At 41.7% G+C, this 21,478-nt stretch overlaps 1 protein-coding gene across 1 annotated transcript in view; it reads right to left on the bottom strand.

Moving 5' to 3' along the window:
* The window catches only part of MYO16 (myosin XVI), a 2,485,855-nt gene that overhangs the window by 357,826 nt on the left and 2,106,551 nt on the right, over nt 1-21,478 (bottom strand). The window contains exon 31 of the mRNA XM_069204246.1: nt 8,545-8,852. Within this exon, the coding sequence (XP_069060347.1) occupies nt 8,545-8,852 (308 nt within the window). The remainder of the gene's footprint in view (nt 1-8,544; nt 8,853-21,478) is intronic.

Consider the following 21,478-nt stretch of genomic DNA (forward strand, 5'->3'; position numbering starts at 1 on the left):
CAGTTTCTAGGCCATAGTTAAGAACATAGCAATTTGTGTATTTACTCTGATATTGTTCTCGTTATAGGATTCATGATTGCTTGTCTAAAAGTCTGCAGCTCCATGTGATTAAAATTCTGGTTTAATTAAAGGTTTTCTCCCAAACAATGAGACAAACTTCATTGTTATAAACTTTGAATAAGGGATGTCCAAACATGGCTGTTGCACTGGAGTATAATATGAATTGGTAAAGATCCATACTTGTGACTGCTTTGCAAAAATATCTTTGTCTTCGACAGATTTTAACTTAAAACAGAATTTTGCAAAAGCACCTTGTCTAGCTTAATTTTTGGAGACCAGGCCAAACTCTGATCTGATTTGAGCTGAGGATGCATTACGGGGAAGGCAGAAAAGCTGCCTGTACATGTTCAAATTAAGTAATTCGAATAGTTCTGTTTCAAGGCCACACAGTGGTTCACACCCATATGATATGGTAGGGAGTAGCTTAGCACTGATGACCTTCATTAAAGGAAACAGGTTTGACCCCACAAATCCTTTTGCTGCAGTGAGAGAAAGGTTAATGTCAGAGCTCTCGCTTTTGATTTCATTTGAGCTTTGTGAGCTGAAAATGTACCTTAGGTGTCGATGAGTACACCTATGCATTTATATATTCTGACTTCTTGAGCAAATTATGGTTGTTTATATACCAGGGCCTGATTTATTGTGCCTTTTACTGAACGTTAGCACTTTGGTTTTCTTGAGATTGATTTTAAGGTTTCATTTATGGTGTTCTCTTTGCAGACTGCCTTTATTTCTAGTCAGCAAGAGGACATCACCCGTATTGTGTATTAGCTTTGTCCAGCTTAATATACAAATCTGTTAAAAAGATGTGAAATAGGATTGGAGCAAGCACGCTCCCCTGTTATGGACCGATGGTGGTTTTGACCTTCCTTGATGCTTTTTCCGTAACCAATATTAACTTTCTGTGCGCAAGAGGTGGATTGCTTTTATGATATCCTCCAGTCAACAAGTTTTTGTCAAAGTATGTTTCTATCTACACGGTTAAAAGCGGGCGTCACATCTAGGAAACATTCAAGCCAAGTTGTGCAAAGATAAGGCAATGGCATGATGCGGGTGAAGCCCCATTGCGTACCCGTCATTTCACAATTTGCCTGAATGTTATGCAAATAGGGAAGTTGCCTTATAACTATTCAAGCAGTCAGTATTCCAAGAGAGCCGGAACAGAGTTAACGTATTTTGAGAGGTTTTGTCAAAGAAACCTCTAGAAAAGGGCAGTCATTCTTGTAATAGCATTAATGAGAAACAATGAAAGTTTAAGTACCTTAATTACATAAAATGTGAAGGAGTTAAATGATCAAATTGACAATAACATTGCAAAGTGGAGTAAATCAGCTCTAAATCATTGGGCTAAGCTTAATAAAATGAAAATCGACATTTTACTAAGAACTCTTTATTAAGTAACTTATTTGCATCTTGCAGCTATCATACTGGTCGCAGGAACAAACCTTTATATATTTTGTCTGAAGTGTAAACTGCAAACCAATCTTTTCAATCAGAGAACTTGAAGTTCTAACCCCCAAAGGAGGACATGTGTTTTCTGGCCTGGAGAATAAACAAAGGATATTTATTCTATTTTAAGATAGACGTTGGTAGAATCCAATTGACTCAGACCTGCCCAACCTGGGCTCTGTAAAAATTGCTTCTGCCAGTTACTATTTAAAATCGGTATTAACAGTGGAAAATGTCTTGGCCAGAGTCACTCATGGCCTCTGCCACACCCACTGGCGTTTGAGTATGCCACATGTGTGAGGGGCCCCATCAACCTAGGACAGCCTGGCAGGCCTAACGAGTGGCAGGTCTGGATGGGTACACCTGCACGGACAACCAGACACTGTTCTAGGACATCTAGCAAGTTGATTGGCCCCTGCAAGTGGGCCGTATTGCGACACCAGTGCCCACTGCAATGAAGAGCAAGGCAATGGGACATGCAGAGACCTATCGGGCCAAGCACAGGTGCATCCTCCCACATGAACTGCCACTATGGGGGTGATGATCGAGGGGACCCCTGGTGTGCCAGGCCCCCTAGCTTCCCTTGGAGTCTGGACCTGAATTGAAGAGCATGAGGAGGGGAGGCAGAGAGGAAAATGAGAAGCACGGAGGTGACTTGACCCTGGGCAAGCCTGCAATCCATGGGGAAGGTAACATGGGCCCTAGTAGTGGTGATGGTGGGCAACAGAGTACTAGCTTGAGACTGACCCGGGAGGTGTAGTGCTGTTGATGGTGACTGAGGTAAACCAATAGATGCTGCTCGGACTCATACTCAATGCAAAAGGTGGCCCCCAGAGTTCTCTCTGTTCCACAGACCCATGGCCTACTAGCTTCTGTGGATCCAACACATGGGCAACTGTGGTGACTGAGGGAATCTACCACTGACAGCCCCCCCTTTTGTTACAAGAAGCGTGCCGCTGACCCATTCCCTCGTTTGGGCCACCACAAGCTAACAAGGGGGCAATCCAGGCCACCATCTCCCACCATCACACTACTGGATCACGACAGACCACAGCATGAGCTGAAAGCTCATCTCCAAGACGCTAATAACAAGTTGGATGCCATTCTGCATGAGACTGGAACCTCTCACTTTCAGTGGAAACTAGAATTGAAGAACTCTGGGTAATATTCCGCCTTCTACAAGATGACCATCACAAGTTGACAGATGCGGAGTGCTCTCCGAATGACCTGGCACCCCAAGTGAGTGACCACGTGAAAGGTACCCATGATCTTGCTGAAAGATCCAGGGCCTGGAGAATTGTGTGGAGGATGCCAAGGGACAAACTCAATGCAGCAATGTTCGGGTGCAGGGATTCTCTGAGGAGGCAGAGAATTCCCCACAGTGATTGCCTTCCTAGAAGACTGGGTAAAATTCATCACCCCCACTCCAGCCCTGTTCCAGTACTTCTCCTCTGAGAGAGTGCATTGAGTACATACCAGCTGCCCAGCACTGGGTTCGGGGCCTCGCCCCATCTTTGCATGGCTTCCACACTACAAGGACAGAGATGACATCCTACAGGCTGTCAGGCAGAAATCCCACTTGAATTTGAAAAAAGCAAGATCTCAGCGTTACCTGATTACACAATGCTGGTACAGTGAGGCGCTCACTGGGGCATTCTTAGCATCTCTCTGGGAGTCTCTTCTCATCTCCCTACTCAAGCCAGATAAGGACCCTTTCTAGCTCTCTTCTTACCGGCCCATAACTATCCTGGGCACCCACTATAAAATATTAGGGAAGGTACACATGGACATCTACCTTCAGATCTTACCTAACCTTATACACCCTGATCAAATCAAATTTGTCCCGGGCTGTAGCATGTTCCACAACCTTTGAAGGCTTTTTCACTTAATGGCTCAGGCGTTGCTGCAGTTCCCTCAAGCAGCATACCTCATACTTGATCTAGAGAAGATGTTTGACTTCATTGGATTTATTCACAATACAATCCTTTCAAACCACAGATTTCTAAATGGTACAGATATATCGACGACATTCTAATGATTTGGGAAGGTACAGTTGACGAACTTAGTAGGTTCCATAATTGGCTAAACCAACGGACAGTTGACTTTAAGTTCACTATGAACAAGGATAAAAGTAAAATTTACTTTCTTGACCTATGGATCCTAACTAGGAATGGTGAGTTAGAAGTTAGTATTTTTAAACAACCAACAGACCGCAACATATTGTTACACTTTTCTTGTGGGCATCCAAGAACACTTAAAGAGAATCTTCCATATGGTCAATTCCTGAGAATAAGGAGAAATTGTACTGAGAAAGAAGATTCCTGCAATGTGCACGTGAGCTTACAGAGAAATTAATCAGTAGAAGTTACCCGAAAAAACTGGTGAAAATAGCAGCGAAAAGAGCTTGGTTTACACCCCGAGATACACTCCTAATCCCTAAAGTAAAGGCAAAACAAACCCCACTAACTTGCGTCATTACATATAGTCCAAAGGCTAATAAAATACGCTCGATCATAGAAAAGAATTGGAAAATCATTAAAGATCTAGAGATTGATAAACCACTGTTTGCATTCAAAAGAGCACGCAGCCTAAAAGACCATTGGGTTAGAGCAGCCCATACACAAACAGAAGAGAGAAATATGAGATCGATGTTACAACTACCAGCTCTCCAAGGACACTATAGATGCTGTAAATCCATTGCATGTCAATACACACAGGATTCCAAAGAAATATCACTAAATGGGAAAGTAGATGTGCAAAATGACTTCTCTAATTGTAATTTGAAAAATGTTATTTACTGTATAATGTGTCCTTGTGATAAAGTCTACATAGGACAAACCTCTTGGGAATGCGACGCTACACGGACGAGCAGGTCAATTAGGTAGAGTTCCTGCCGGCGTGTCGGATGTTGATTATTCATCTGAAATCCTTCCGTTGCGGACTAAGTAAGCAAGTCCGTAGCCGCAATACTTTGCGGTAGCGCTGAGTCCAAGGTTGTTTCTTTCCCCCGGCTACAAGTGCCGTGCATGCATGTGATAACCACGGAGTAATTATGGAACTGCTAATGAACCAGTGAGTTTTGTTTTCGAATAGTCAACGCTTTTGTTCAAATGGCTAAATATTTTGCACTGGAAAATATGCGAATGAGACACTTGTTTTGTCTTGCTCAGTACCTATAGGCGAGAGTACACAATGTTCCCTAATGAATAACAAGGATAAGGCCGGTGACAGGTAGTGACCATTGCTATACTTTGGTTTAGATTGTTAAATGCATGGTTCAGTGTAGCATGACGTGATAAATAAACAAATAAATAATTTTTTGTCCTATAGGTTTATTGATATACACTGACACAATTTGGATGTTAAAGACACTAGATTAGAGAAAGCATGTGTATCTCACTGGTACAAGCAGTTCTGGTCACAGGGAATTTGTGGTGATCTCCCAGCACTGATGCATACAGTTTAGCTCTCTTGCGCCATAGACTATTTTATTATATCCTCAGTCAGTCTCCTTGTTTTTAATTTTCATAGAGGTGACGCTGCCCCCTTGATAGTCCTGATGAGGGCCTGATTGAAAAGGCCGAAACACATTGACATACATATTGGCGAGATTGTGTTCCTGAATTGGAGTCAGCTTTTCAAAAGATTATTTGATATGCACTACAAAATACCTTAAAAAACATATAGGTATCAGCCAGTGGCTGGTGCATGAACCTCTAATCATCACAACAGAGTGGATTACAATTGGATTTTGAAACTGTGACCACCATTTTATTACAAAGAAAGGCTGTTGGGCATAACCCTCTATTGATGGTTCGGTCAGCTACAAGACTTTGAAAAGCAAGGTGTTAGCCAGAGTTGAATTAAGACGAAAATGTGAATTCTATTCTATGTGTTGTATTTTATGCGTGTAATGTTTTGTGTTGTAAAAAAAAAAAATGTTGGTATTTTGTTTAAATTCACCAATGAGTTATAATCTGCCTTGCATATAATTAGTTACAATACATTTTGGATAATAATTGATCCATAAAGACAGTATTGAGCACTGTGTTTTAGAAATTGTTGATGTAATTTATCCCTACCTTCAGACCAACGTTCTTGTTGATAGTTGACTTGCTGTCATGGCCATATCTTTTCAAAGTATTGTCAAAATTAGGTATTGTGGACGTCTCCTGGCATACACAAAATTATTATACACCATTCCATCCTTTCAAGTGCAGATTGGATGCCCCATAGCAGACAAACAATTAAACATCCTCCCTATTCCTGGCCTCTTGGCTCTCCCCACTGTTTCACAGTGCAACACAGCACAATACTTCACTGCCACTCTCCTAGAGTCGGGTGTGGCAACTCAGGTAGAAACTACAGCCATCACCACACTCAATGAACCCCCACCCATTCAGGATTCCCCTAAACTCCCTCTCGCTCACAATTGTGCTCTTATTTAGTTGTCCTTCCTCTCCCACAGTTCCTCTTTTTCTCCTAACCATCCTTAGCCCCAGTTCTCACTCAGAGATTCACATTCTCCTTTACCTAGCTAAAGGGCCACCACACATCCCCAATCACCGACAGACAACATGCAGTCAACACTCACATATGCCAGGACCCACATCAGGCACGCTGGTTCTGCTCAATGGTTTCCTCCCAAAAGTTATTTGAGTCCTACTGTGGAAAATAGTCAATGTTTAAGCCTCCAGAACTAAGCTTGTACTATTATTGTTAAGTAATGTCTACATACCTTGTGATACATTCATATTAACTATATGTCTGCAAGACAATGTTATACACAGTAATATAACAAACAAGGAAAAACCTCAATAACAAGACAGAAAAAAAACTGTTGAAAATGTCAAATCATTTTGTTATGTATACATTTTAAGGTAAACTCCAGACAATTCTTGGTATGTTCCTTTTGGGACACACTAAACATTTCTGTGCGTTTAAGACATTAAATTGGCAAGAGTGGATTAAAAAATGTATACACATCAAAGGCCAAGCAATATATATTGGTTCTTTCCTACAAATGTTTGTTTTATAGAAGACTTATCTCCCCATGAAACTACACCATTTTACAGAAAACTCTAACACCATTAACTGAGAAAGTCTCAAGCAGCAATGATAAACTTGCTGAAATAACAGGATTCCTATCACTTCCCTTCTACTACACAATCTATCCTGTGAGGGAAACAGGGGGCTGACTAAGAAACTGAATTCAGAACTCACTTACATGAAAATTATTTCAAAAATCATTCCAGGCTTGACAACAATGTATACCCAGTAAAGGATCAGAGTGCAAATTTATTGAACTCCTTTAAGACTGCACAAATTGATTCTGAAAGATAATTCAATGTGATTGAGACACCAGCCCTCTCTTGGCAATCTCACCCATTTCTAGTTACTAGGGAAAGTGTTACTGCATATGTTTTAATAGTAGGCTTTAAATCCCAAGGTCAAAATAGATCCTTCAAAAATAATTTTTCGTGACCTCTCCACGTTTTCCATCTTACGCTGTTCATGAAGAAATGGCTTGTAAAACTGTTACAGGAGCAAGGTCCTTATGCCTCAAAAGCCGGAATTCACTCTCCACTTTTGTCGAATGGGGGTTTGCTAAACATGCAATTTTTCTCTCTCCATTATGGAGAAAATCCACCATAGTAACTTGCTGTTATATGGACTGTTAAATAAGGAGGTCTACCAACTATGTTCCTAAATGTGGTGTGACATCTTTATGCTTATGATAATTGTAAAACATGTTGGCCCTGATACTGAGTGAGTCAAAATGTTGAAAGCTGTATGATATTTACCACACCCAGTAGTTAACAGGTGTGATAAACTCCTCACCCTTTGTTAAACTTCAGCAGGGTAAATATGCTGAAATACAAAAGGTGAACAGTGTATGGTATTCACCATGACTTGCAGAGTTGATGCTGTTAGCACAAAGATCTGCATGTTTTTCCCCAAAAACTCAAATTGGTGCAATTTATCACACCTGAAAATTCTGAACTCCATTGTGTTGGATTTTATTAAGTGCATTAAATTGTACCCATCTTCCGCCCACATATACCAAGAGTGATTGTGCTTTAATTAATAAGAGAAGACATTTTCTCAGTCACACAGTAGTTATAGGACCGATCAGCGTCGGCTCCTCTGCAATGGTGGAGGAGCATCACCCCCCCACGAGCAGCTGCCGCTGCAGCTCTTTAACAACAAAAGAATAATAAACTATATTTATTACCCTTTTGTTTTTTAAAGAGGCCAGCCATAGGGGAATGACAGCAATGGAAGGACACAGCATAGAGCACTCCCCTCAGTGCGCATGTGTGTTTCGCTGGCCGTATTGGCCTGGCCAAACACACATTTGCACTGTGCTCTCTCCAGCCGGCTCTGTGTTTCCAGGCTGGAGAAAGGAGGCACAGGCTCCCAGTTTGCCCGGGAGTGCCCTGGCTGAGCTCTGCAACCAATCCTAATGCTGCTCTGAGCTGGGAGTCTATGCCTGCTAGGGGGATGGAGGAGCAGCAGCACAGTGCTCAGGTAAGTTTTTTTATAATTATTATTTTTATATTAATAATATTGCCCTCCCCTCCCCCCCTGCAGAGCACTGCCCTGCCTCTTGTAACACCCGCAAGCTGTGACTGGGACTCATGGTAGGTTCCATCATGTCATTGTTATTGCCTTCTGTGCTATCAATAGAAAGAATTACGAGAAAATTTAAGCAGAGTCCTGTTTTACCAACCAAAATGTACCTTTTTGTGTAAAGCACTGCTTGAGTAACATATGGCTGGACATCTGTGTGTTTTTTAAAATATTGTCCACCTTCCATTGTGTTATGCAAAGAAACATTCAAATTGACTATTGGTAGCTCACAGACATTTGTATAAGCATTAAATTTCCAGTAGAATGCCCAGCATTGTCGACATTAGGGTGATATTATACCCTGCTGGAAGCATTTTATCACAAACCTCCCAAACATTGAGAAACAACGCATCACATTTAAAACAATAATTTGGAAAATCATTTGTATTCCTTATGTCTGACCTTCACTGACTGCTTCCTTGGAAGGTGCAGACAAGCATGCACTAACAGCCTCATAGGAAGCACTGAGTCTTGTATTAGGGTCCCTCTTTGGTTTAGGAGGAGGCTGTTTCCGTGGCGATGGCAGGCTGGTGCTATCATCCATGCTGAGCACCGAGTGCAGGGACAGAGACCTGAAGGATGATTGTGCTACAGACTGTATCAATCCATCAACTGTCAAGGGCACAGGCACTGAACTGGAATGCGAGTGTTCCACCATCCCGCTGCCTACATTGGTGTCTTCTGCTACCCTCCCACATTTGTCATTGGTTCTGTAAGTAAGAAGAGAGATAGCAAGAGTCAATATTTGAAGAATTGCAATTCAAGCATGCAAATGAGAACCATTTTAGTAATCAATCGCCAACAAGTGAGTATGACAAACCACAGAAAATGATAGTAGTAAGCAGTTACAGTGTGTGAGAACGGATAGAGGTAGGAAATAAAGGGAGTGAGAAGAACAAGAGGGGTAACTATTGTAGAAATAATGCAAATGTTGCAAACAGAATACTGGAAACTTAGGAAGGAAAACAGAAGCAGTATTTCTAAAAGCACACAATGGAACTTAAGGTAAGTATTTGTTGCTAGCATTACAGTTACTAAACAACACAAATGACCCTTCTTTCAGAAAAATTATGCTGTCTCCTGGAGCTATCTGATAAAAATGTGAAGCACTGAACCTCTAACTACAATTTTGACCCTCACTGCAAATGCTATAAATATCGCACATACGAAAATCCAGCACCAAGGGACAGATTCCCTAACCTGATCCGGGTTGCCCAACGCAAATGGTTGACTTAAGATTTACTTTCTATTGTGAAAATGTAGAGCACTCGAAAATAAACCAGAATTAATGCAAAGTAGTACTAGTGATGCTTTGTTTTGCTTTGGTCAAGGGAGGGGCATCCTATGACTTGTACATGGGTGTTCAAATGCAAACCCACAAGGGTTTCGACACCAAAAAAAACACCTATTCGAGGCAGGTGTTAAATTGGAGAAATGTGTTAATTTCTCCTATGTCTACCAACATTGTTTGTGATCTGTACTGTTCAATTCACATTCAATATGGGAAAAGTTTTAAATTAAATCTAAGCATAGTATTTTGTACTGGAAGGGTGCGTGGTGGAAGGCAGGGTCGAAGATCGCTGGCACAAGGGAAGAGAAAAACAGTGCCATCTCTATGTGCAACTGTTCTGCGGTTTCCCCTACATGCAACACAATAACTTTGTTGCGTTGCCTTGCGTGAAATTTTCATAAATCTACTTATAAGCATTTTGGAATATATCACCTGATAAAAACCGAGAGGTACGACCTATCTAATGTAGTCCAAGCAATGCAGAATATTTTGCAAATTATATTTACTGGGTTTTGATAAAGATCTGCACAACTCAAAATTGTGATATTTGCGGTAACACAAGTTACTCCTCTGACTAGTTCCTAAGAATGAGGCTTTGAAGGAAAATGGATGAGGAGGGGTGGTATCGATCATGTACTGTTATCAAATGAAAATAATGCACCTAACATGGTAGAAAATCACCAAGATAAATTAAAACTGTATTTATAAAAGTGTACAAAAATACCTATAATGTAAAGTGGGCTTTTAACGTTTCATTTAACCAAGGGACACAAATAACATTTCCTTATGGGAAAATGTATTAACCTGTGGAAGTGTCTTGTACTGAATTTCGGTTCCTTAAGAGTATTAGATTAGTGAAATAATATGAATTGCATAAGCACTGTGTAGTATCTGCCGCGCGTGTGAAATGAAACTACACGCGCGGCAGAGCCGATTGCACGAGCCGTTTTCTCTGTGTTCCGGACGTGCGTGTGGAGGCGCGAGGTACCGTTGACACAGAGAAAACGGCAGTTGGTGGAAGAGAGGCCGAGCGATCTGCGGCGCACTGCTGGGGTGATTATTTGGACATTTTTGATCATATTGTTACCGGAGCAAGTAAAATAAACGACGCTTGTTCAACCTTCAAACCTGTTTTGGAAGCTGGTTTTCCTTATTTCAGCATACATTATGTGGCGACGAGCTGTGGACTGAATCACCCCAGAATATCAGTAACTCGCGTGTGCTTGGGGTTCGTCTAGACTTTAATCCTTGTGATCAAAGCTTAACAGGAACTTCCTGCTGTGTCTCCCACAACTCTCTGGTCAAAGGGGTGTATCTATAGGAAGTCGACATCCCTAAGGAAACGTGGCAGCCATCTTTAAACGGTAATTTTACCAAGAACTCTAGATGTTTTTCTTCATTTCACAACGTACGGTGGAGCTAGTAAAGTAGTAAAATCTTTTCTATATTGTTTTACACTGTCTTTACGTCGATCCAGCTGTCATGCAATCTGTTAACCCTCCACCGCCATTTTTAGAGACACCTGGTGAGCCGGTTATACCATGGAAACAGTGGTATGATGCTTTTGAAACGTATTTAGGGGCTATTGGTGCGTCAAGATTCAGACCTGAAAGAAAAAAATGCTTGTTGCTGCATTCCTTAGGGTTCGAGGGAAGATATGTGTTTAAACACTTACCTGATCTTCAGCTGGAAGAAGGCGAAGAATTGGATGAATTTGAAGAAGCTCTTAAGAAACTTGTTAACAGATTTGATACACCACCCAGTTTAGTCATAGCGAGACATAAGTTTTTCAAAAGGGAACAGAAAAATGGAGAAGACGTCAATACCTATATATCTGCATTGAGGAAACTTGCTTCAGATTGTCGGTTCGAAACTTTTACTGATCAGTTAATCCGTGACCAATTCATTTGTCACAGTTCGGATAAGTCTATCAAACAAAAGTTGCTGTCCTTGGGGGATCCGTCTTTATCGGATTCGATCAGAATTGCGAAAAGCATTGAAATGGCGATCAAATCAGCCAAGGAATTAGAACGGGCACAAGTTGAACAAATTAATGCAGTCCAGAGATCTGACGACAGACGCAAGATGAACATTCCGTCTTTCACCAAAGGAGATGTGACCAAACACAATAGTTTCTTCAAACAAACTAACATATGCTTTAGGTGTGGCTATCCATCACATCTAAAAGGAGGGAAGATCTGTCCAGCAAAAAATGTTCAGTGCAGATTATGTGGCAAAATGGGACATTTTGCTAAAGTGTGTCAAAGTAGCAAAGGTGACAATACTAAGGTCAATGTTGTCGCTGGTGAGAGTGATGACAAAATGTGTGAATTGATGAAGGAAATGCAATAAATGATTTTGGCTGTGGGTGACCATGACATAAAAAGTGGAAATCCTGATCACTGCATTGATCCGTACATTTTAATGCAGGTTGGTGACAAACATTTAAAGTTGTTAGCTGATTCTGGTGCCAGAATCACTATGATAACTCAGGAGGTATTTGAACAAAATTGGGGAACACGAAAATTGTTTCCACCAGACAGGTCACCAGTGTCGTACGAAGGTAGGAGGATTGATTTAATGGGGTACTTTGAAGATGTTTTAATTTTCAAAGGACGACACATCTTTGGAAAGGTCTATGTAGCTGTAAAAGGTTTGAACATTTTGGGGTGGTTCCATCAAGGGTTGTTTGGCATGGTTTTGCGCCCAGGTACTGGTGATCAGGTAACTGTTATACGAGATTCCGCTGATATAGAAAATCTGCTTAATCAGTTTCCTAAAGTTTTTTCTGGTGATTTAGGTAGAATTAGAGGATTCACACATAAAATAAAAGTAAAAGACAATGCTGTTCCAATTAAGCATAAGTTGAGAGGTGTACCATTTAATGTCAGGGATGAATTAGAAAAAGAGTTGGAGAGTTTACGAATGAAATGAATCATTGAACCGGTTGATTCTTCGTTATGGTTGTCACCTTTAGTTGTCGCAAAGAAAAGAAATGGTGAACTAAGAGTATGTGTTGACTTGAGGGCTCTTAACAGAGAGATCTGGGTGGACTCCCATCCTCTGCCAAAGATCAGTGAAATGCTCTCTTGCATTTCTGGAGCTAAACTCTTTACAAAGCTTGACCTTGCTGCTGCTTATCACCAGGTAGAGTTGACACCAGATTCTCGTCACTTCACCGCCTTTGTTTCCCCGTGGGGGACGTACCAATATTGTCGCATGCCGTTTGGGCTGGCATCGGCGGCTTCAGTGTTTCAGAGGATAATGTCTACGCTGCTCAAGGATATTATGAAGGTGTGCGTGTTTCAGGATGATGTGCTGATCCATGCGGCTGATCGACGTGAACATGATGAGATTTTGATGGAAGTACTGACAAGGTTCAATTGAGCTGGAATTATGTTAAAAAGAGAAAAATGTCAATTTCTCCAAACGTCTGTCGAGTATTTGGGGCATGTCTTGACTCCCGAAGGTGTTTACCCCAGACCTGGTCTGGTAGAAGCAATTGTGAAAGCACCTGCACCTCAGGACAAAATTGGTGTAAAATCTTTTTTGGGACTTTGTGAGTTCTATTCTAGGTTTATTGAAAATTTTGCCACTATAATCAGACCTATTTCGAATCTGCTCAAAACAAAAACAGAGTTTGTGTGGAATGCTGAATGTGCTGAAGCATTTGATGATATCAAACAAAAATTGGGTGCTGTGGGTGTATTACAATCATATGATCATAATTTAGAATGTTGTTTGACTGTGGATGCCAGCAAGTTCGGGGTTGGAGCTGTTTTGACACAGGTCAGTGGAGAACTGGAGCAGACTATTGGATTTGCGTTAAGAGTGCTCAGACCAAATGAATTACACTATTCTGTAATAGAAAAAGAATTATTAGCATGTTGGTGGGGTATAGAGACGTTTAAACCTTACCTGTGGGGAAGACATTTTTTACTCCAGACAGACCATAAACCCTTAGTTTCTATTTTGAATGGTACTAACGTCAGGAGTAGCACACCAAGAATTGCAAGATTTGCAGCCAGGTTGTTACAATTAGATTTTTCGGTGGTGCACATTTCTGGAGGAAGGAATGTGAGAGCAGATTACCTCTCTAGATATCCCATCACGGAAGATGCTGGTGGGAAAGAGGATATTCAGGATGAAAATTGTTTCATTGCAGCCATCGAATTGGAACGTACTGGGTCATTTTCCGAAAAGTGCTGGAAGGAAGCATCGACAAATGATACTGTACTCACTAAAGTCATGAAGTATGTCGAGGAAGTGTGGCCACATGAGAAAAATGTGGATTTTAGTTTTCAACCATTTTTTAAGGTATCTGATGAGCTGTCAATTGAAGATGGCGTGTTACTGAGAAATGATAAAGTTGTACCACCGGAAACTATAAGATATATAATTCTGGAAAAAGCACATGAAGGTCATTTGGGTTATACTCTTACAAAGAAAAGAGTGAGGGAATACTATTGGTGGCCGCAAATGGACTGAAACATTGAAACATTAGTCAAGGATTGTCATGCCTGCTCCAATAGTGATAAGACCCTCAAAACATCAACGCCTACGCTTAAGCCTATTGAATGTCCGTCTGGTCCATGGGAAAAAATTGGAATTGACCTGTTAGGGCCGTTCAACTCACTTCCTTCTAAATTGCGTTACGCGTATGTTGCAGTTGACTATTTTTCTAAGTGGCCGCATGTGAAGTTTGTAAGTCATGCTGATTCTACATCTGTTGTGTCATTTCTGAAAGATATATTTTTGGAAGAAGGGTTTCCCAAGGAGCTTGTGTCTGATAATGGGGTCCAGTTTGTTTCAAATGAAGTGGAAGGTTTTCTGAGTGATTGTGCGGTCAAACATTTGAAAAGTTCTCTTTACCAACCACAAACAAATGGTTTGGTTGAACGCTTTAATAGAGTGGTTGTTGAATGTGTCCAGTGGGCTTTAGCCAATGGGTGTGTGGTTGATGCAGCTGTAAAGAGTATGCTTTGGTTTTACAGAACAACGCCTCACACTAGCACGGGGGTGTCTCCGTTTGAAGCGCTGAGAGAAAGGAAGCCTGCCACGTTATTTAGACCAGCTTGGTTGTCAAAATGTTTCAAACATTCTGGCCCTCATTACGACCCTGGCGGATTTCCTCCGCCAGGGCCGCGGGACGCGGTGACACCGCCGACAGGCCGGCGGTGCCCCGCGGGGCATTCTGACCGCGGCGGCTTAGCCGCGGTCAGAGAAGGAAAACCGGCGGTCTCCCGCCGGTTTCCCGCTGCCCCCAAGGAATCCTCCAAGTCGGCGCAGCTTGCTGCGCCGGCTTGGGGATTCCGACTCCCCCTCCCGCCATCCAGTTCCTGGCGGTTCTCCCGCCGGGAACCGGATGGCGGGAGGGGGAGTCGCGGGGCCCCTGGGGGCCCCTGCAGTGCCCATGCCAACGGCATGGGCACTGCAGGGGCCCCCGTAAGAGGGCCCCAAAATGTATTTCACTGTCTGCCTTGCAGACAGTGAAATACGCGACGGGTGCAACAGCACCCGTCGCACCTTCCCACTCCGCCGGCTCGATTACAAGCCGGCATCCTCGTGGGAAGGGAGTTTTTCCCTGGGCTGGCGGGCGGTCTTTTGGAGACCGCCCGCCAGCCCAGGGAAAAACTCATAATACCCTCCGCGGTCTTCTGACCGCGGAGCGGTATTATGGAGGGCGGAATCCTGGCGGGCGGCCTCCGCCGCCCGCCAGGGTCGTAATGAGGGCCTCTGTGTGTAATGAACACATTGATGTCAAGGTTCGTTTGAGTATGAGGAAAGCTCAAGAGAAACAAAAAATTTACTATGACAAGAAAAGGAGTGTAAAAGAGTTACGGTTTGTGGTTGGAGATTGGGTGCGGATCAAACTACCTAGTTTTGTCAAGAAAGGTGACTCAAAGTTTTCTGAACCTTTGAGAGTTGATAAAGTGTGTGGTAATGCTGTTCGGGTTGGCAGGCGTAATTGGTGGAATGTGGGAAAAGTGGTAAAAGTTTTGCCAAGAGATGTTCCTTTGTCGCTTAGTGACCCGTGTGAGCTGAATGGAAGGATGAAGGACTCTGTGATTGTAAATAAACCTGGTGGGGTTGAACCATTAAATCCTAAGGAAAGGGACGCTTGCTTCGAACAGGTGCCTGTTAGGAAAAGTTGTAGAGTCCACAAATTACCGATGAGGTACCGTTAAGCGAAGTTTGTGGTGATCTCTATTACTAGCATGCATATTTTCCAGGATTGCTCAAGAAATGCAAAATGTGATGTTTATAAATGTAAAGCGTAGGATGTATCATTACTTACATTTAGAAGTATCTAGTGAAATAGGTATTATTACCTGATGTATTGTTTTAGGTTGTTTTCCAAGATTTTTTGGGGTATTGGTTTATTGTTTGATTCCATAGGAGGGTTGGTCTTGTTTGGTTTTGTTTAAAGAAAAAAAAAAAGGGAAAAACTAAATGTAGTATCTGCCGCGCGTGTGAAATGAAACTATACGCGCGGCAGAGCCGATTGCACGAGCCGTTTTCTCTGTGTTCCGGACGCGCGTGTGGAGGCGCGAGGTACCGTTGACACAGAGAAAACGGCAGTTGGTGGAAGAGAGGTCGAGCGATTTGCGGCGCACTGCTGGGGTGATTATTTGGACATTTTTGATCATATTGTTACCGGAGCAAGTAAAATAAACGACGCTTGTTCAACCTTCAAACCTGTTTTGGAAGCTAGTTTTCCTTATTTCAGCATACATTACACTGTTTGGAAAACAGATATCTCCATTAAAAAAACGGACTTTAACACAATGCCAGTATTATAATGTGATTTACGGGCTTTAACGAAGCCACGTTCTACATGGCTGCCAACCTGCCTTCTCAGTAAAAGTACATGCCACACCTACTGACATATTAACACAGAATGGTGTCACATTTAGATTTGCTAGCTTAGAATAGTTTAGTGATTACTAACTGCAGCAATGTCTTCCTTGGAAATACTATAATTAACCATCAGAGTTAAAACAAATTAGCCAGTGAGCACACTGCGTTCATCTTCTGTTTCTTTTTGTTCTCAAATGGGCATTTACTGCACAATGGACTAATATATGATCCCAGTGGTAGAAAGGTTCCACAAGCCCTTCCAAAATAAGAACTTTGACTGACATTGTGCGGCATATGCAAGCCTTTTCATTAATGAAAATATTCCAAGTTGTGTGGAATAGGATGGGATATTAAGCACTATGGTCCCAATTATGAGAGGCCCGGCTGGGCATGAGTTATTTAACAGGCATTAAAAACAGATATCCGGGAGATCTGTTTTTTGGGGGGCTGAAAAATAATGACTTTCAAGAGATTTCCTAACCAAACGTGAATAAAACCTGGATGTCGGTGTTTTCTGCAACAAAATCAACATGTCACAGAATGTATGTGCCATTTTGCCCTGGTAAATTTCAGCGGGCCGAGCCAGCTGAAATTCACCGTATGAAAATTATGAGCGAGGCAGTGCTGGTAATTACTGCTAAACTCGTGATTCCGATCCCTGTGTAAACATGAGTTTGCAACGGTACTAGAAAAAAATGTGCTTCCTAGGGTTGCTTGAGGCCCTGGTAAATACCATTAGCCTGGAATTAAATAGTTGGAGTGTGTGGTAAATGTATCTTATCACAAGTTTTTTTTAAATGAGGCACAACATTAAGAATCAGTATTTAACACACGGAAACCTGTTTGTTTAGCCTTTCCCCCGGTCTTTTCCTCCAATAAACTTCAGTAGGATATGCTTCCAGAGGAAGGGCACATTTTCACACAATCACACAATTTTCAGTTCTCATTGCTGTTCAAACTTCTGTTTCTAGAGAGAACAGAATCTGGCCCTGAACTTGTAATGAAGGCCACAATTCCATATGATTTTATTTGACAGAAACATGCCATCTTTTACATTGGATAACTGAAAACAAATGTAAAGTTTTATATTTATACCTGTGTTTTTAAATCATCTGACTAAATTCTATGGCTAAAACTGCCAACTGGCTTCATATCATATGTGACATCACCACCAATCCTGGCTTTTTAGCCAACAGCACTTTCAGTTTTCCTTTCAAATTTTAAGTAGGGATAAAGCTGCAAAGACACTCTGTGGAGGTGATGGAACAATGCTACATGGGATAAAAGTGATCTGTACATTTCCTAATTTCCACCCGATGGCCATACACAAACAGCCATGCTGTTGTGGACATCTCTGGAGTTCCACAATCATCTTAGGATCCAAAAGTGAGAAGTGGGTTGTGCATTTAAATGTCGTCACACATGTTCATAAAAATGCTACCCAATTTTACACAGCAAACTGTCAGATTGCAAAACTGTTTCATGGGGTAGTACTGATGCTGTGGGCAGCGATGCAAGGGAGAAAACATACAATACTTTACAATTTAGCTACCATGACTGATTATAAAAACAGCCACAGTGGAGGTGTACTACGGAGTACTTTGATAGAGGATGCAATGAACCCATTCACAACAGGCAACGTATCAGGCAATGTAAAGCTGCATAAACTGTTATCGGGTACAGTGGAGATGAAGGGGAGAACAAACATTGTGTTGCAAATACAAATTCAATCTCAGTTACTAAGCTAGCTTAGGGAGATATGGTATTTTTCCCCTAGAGCTACTCCTTTCTCACTCCAACATTGCAAGTAAAGTGAATCAACAAAACATTATTTATTTAAGACCAGTCTTGAATTCCATGCCACTAGGCACTACAAATCCTCACTGAGAACAAGACAGACTCTAAAGGTTCTGCCACCCCCTACTGTGCCTCATACTGACCTTGACACTTTGTCCAGTACAACAAGCAGTAATCAAAAATAGGAGTAGGCACCCTTTTTAACAAAACAAAACCGCTCCAATGCTGACCACTCTACAGCCAATACTGATATCTTATCAATTATCTAGGACTATTGGATCTTTCTTTAGTTGCTTAGATAACCACCACACATTATTTGAGAATAATACCTCATTCATCATTCTTTAAGATTTCAACTGGTATTCAACAGCAAACTTCAAAACAACTTGTTTTCTCACCTCTGAATGGATTACCCATCAATCAACACACACTCCACATCCACTAACAACCAGGACCCTACTCTTACATCTACCATAGTACTGCATCCTACAACTATCATTGTCCCATCTACCTCCAGTAATGCCATCCTAAATATCATGATCAACAGCTCTCATGCTCTCCACCATACCACTTTCACCCAAATTCACAAAGGAATTACCAACCAGGCTCTCTCTTGGCTTTGGAAAGCTATCTTATGCCATCATAATGAACGTTGTTATTTCAGAAAGGTAACAATACTTTAAAACTTGCTTTTTTACATTTACAATACCTGATATACTTTTACCCATGCTGCATCAGAAACAAAACAGTGGATAGCAGCTAAAATTCTAAAATGAAGGGCCTGATTTAGAACTCGGCAGACAGGTTACTCCATCACAACGGTGTTGGATATCCTGTCCACTGAAATGTAAATCCCATTACATTCTATCAGATTTAGATTTCAGTGAAGGGGATATCCATGACTATTGTGACGGAGTAACCCGTTAACCGAGTTTTACATCAGGCCTTAATATGTGAACACTAATGTGACAATGGCATAAAAGCAAAAACAATTAACATTTTGAAGCCTCCAGCTGGCTTGAACCTAAAATCAAACAATAGATAATTAACTAAAATCTCAACTAGAAACAACTGTTACACAGAGCTTCCAACCAGCAGATGAGTTTTGCTTATTATTTTTGTCTAAAATATCACCTGACGGAGATACAGGGGGTTATTACGAGTTTGGCGGACGGAAAAGTCCGTCTGCCAAACTCCTATGGTCAGGTTACCGCCAGTGCGGCCTCCTTCCCGGGGGCCCCATTACGTGTTCTCCAGCAAGATACAGCCTACAACATTGATGTAGGCTCATAATTGAGCCAGCAGCAATGTTGCAGTGCATAGGGTGCACCAGCATCCGTCGCGCTGTTCACTGTCTGCAAAGCAGCAACAGGGCTGGCCACGGGGGCCCCTACACCTCCCATGCCAAGTTCATGGGCAGTGCAGGGGCTTCCCGGGGCGCCCTGCACCCTGTCTCCGTCAGCCTTTACATGGCGGTGCTACTGCTATGTAAAAGCTGGCAGAGGGGGGGTTGCTATCCCTTGGGCAGTGCTGCCCTGGTGGATTAGGACCGCCAGCCCTGCCAGTCCCTCCTGTGGAGGTAATCTGGTGGTGCTGGTTGTCTGACCGTGGTGTAACCACCACAGTCGTAATGTGGTGGTCAGACTGCCGCCAAATCCGTCATATCACCACTCTGGTGGTGGTCAGCCTGCCACTGTGATCCTAGCGGTCTAAAGACCGCCAGGGTCATAATGAGGCCCACAGTCACTACTCAAGCTCATACCTCTTTTATCCTTTTCTATACCCCATTATTCTTAAACATCATTCTACTACACTTGCACGCTTCACCATGATATCACATTTGGAACTAATCCTTATATACAGATCTGCTGACCATTCCTAATCTCATTCTTACCCTTTGGTCCATGATCTCTCTCATATACAGTTTTTTTCTTTTGAAATCCCAATTCAATCCATTCCTCCTATTTGGCACATCCCCATCTTATACTAAATCCACTATGGTCACTTGATTGCTAAAGATGCTTATACAGAACACTTCTGTATCCAACTCCTATTATCCCTCTCTCAGCCAGACATGAGTGGAGATGCCAGTACTCTTACCAGAAAGGAGGAGGTGGGTGCTGGTTTAACATCTGGAAGGGAATGCTGATAAGGATTCAACCAATATAGATAAATTTTAGGGGCCATGCCAATCTCCTACCCCGATCAAGGCCTCTAACTATATATGTGGAGAAGGATATGGGCAGCTTTTTTAGCAGGTCAAGAAGGTGGTATACATGGTGCTGAATCCAATATTAAGCCATTTGCTGCCCCGTCACTCTGGACGGACTACATCTTGTTTTTTGATCCTTTGTCAGTTTGAATGAGTAATAAAAATTACCTCAACAGTGAAACAAATCATTGGAATTTGCAACAGACTGTAGGGCAATTTATCACTGACAATGTTTAATCAAGGCTAGAGAGCAGTTTGAATTTCAGATATTTACACAATAAATAGAAGCAGTGTACTGATGAGGAGAAAGGGAGGGAGAGAGTGGATGATTCTGAAGAATTGTTTCTTCATAGAGGTAGCGTAGCTGTAACAATATGCAAGAGGGTCAATGGTGGAGTTGATTTATTTATCAAGCATTTTGAAGGTAATACATGTTGAGATTCATGTGGGTAATGATGCTATTCTAGTCAATACTGGTAACAGTAAGAAGCAACTGAGTTTCCTGTAACAGGTAAAACCTACTACAAGCAGGGTCCAATGCTTCTTTGGAGAATACCCAAAGAAAAGAATTACAATTAATTTTAACTTATAATATGTATGAAAAAATGCAGAAAAATAATAATGAAAGAGCAAGAGAAATGAGTTTTGAGAAGCACCTCTAACAGCTTCTAAATGGTGGAAACCTTGGAATGGAAAACAGAATTATGTGGTTTGAATAAATATAGTGAAATGTGAACTCTAAAAAAGGTATTAAAAATCCTATTGATGTGAAGATTTTGTGAAGGAGTAATGGTGGGATACCTGAAGGAGGTCCACCAGTTAGACTGTCTAAAAATATACCATATATATATCACCACAGCGAAACTAATTGGAAAATTAGCTTATATTTTGTGTACTGTAGTGACATGTGAAGCAGAAGACCTCTAAGTGTGAACAGTAGTTAAAGCCTATAATATTTGGACAAAATATCTCAGCGCCGACATATTTTTCTAGGATGTTGACAAAAGAGTTACATAAGCACTTGTGAATATTTAATGTTTGAGTGAATTACCACCTGTGTCCTTTTTCTAGGAGACGTGAGGCAGTTACTTAAATCAGACCAAATAATGCATCCATAAATTCTTGAAGTAAACATTTACTTGGTCTTAGCAGAATTAAACAAACAAAATACCACA

The sequence above is a fragment of the Pleurodeles waltl genome, chromosome 8 (assembly GCF_031143425.1).
Source record: "Pleurodeles waltl isolate 20211129_DDA chromosome 8, aPleWal1.hap1.20221129, whole genome shotgun sequence".
NCBI lineage: Eukaryota > Metazoa > Chordata > Amphibia > Caudata > Salamandridae > Pleurodeles > Pleurodeles waltl.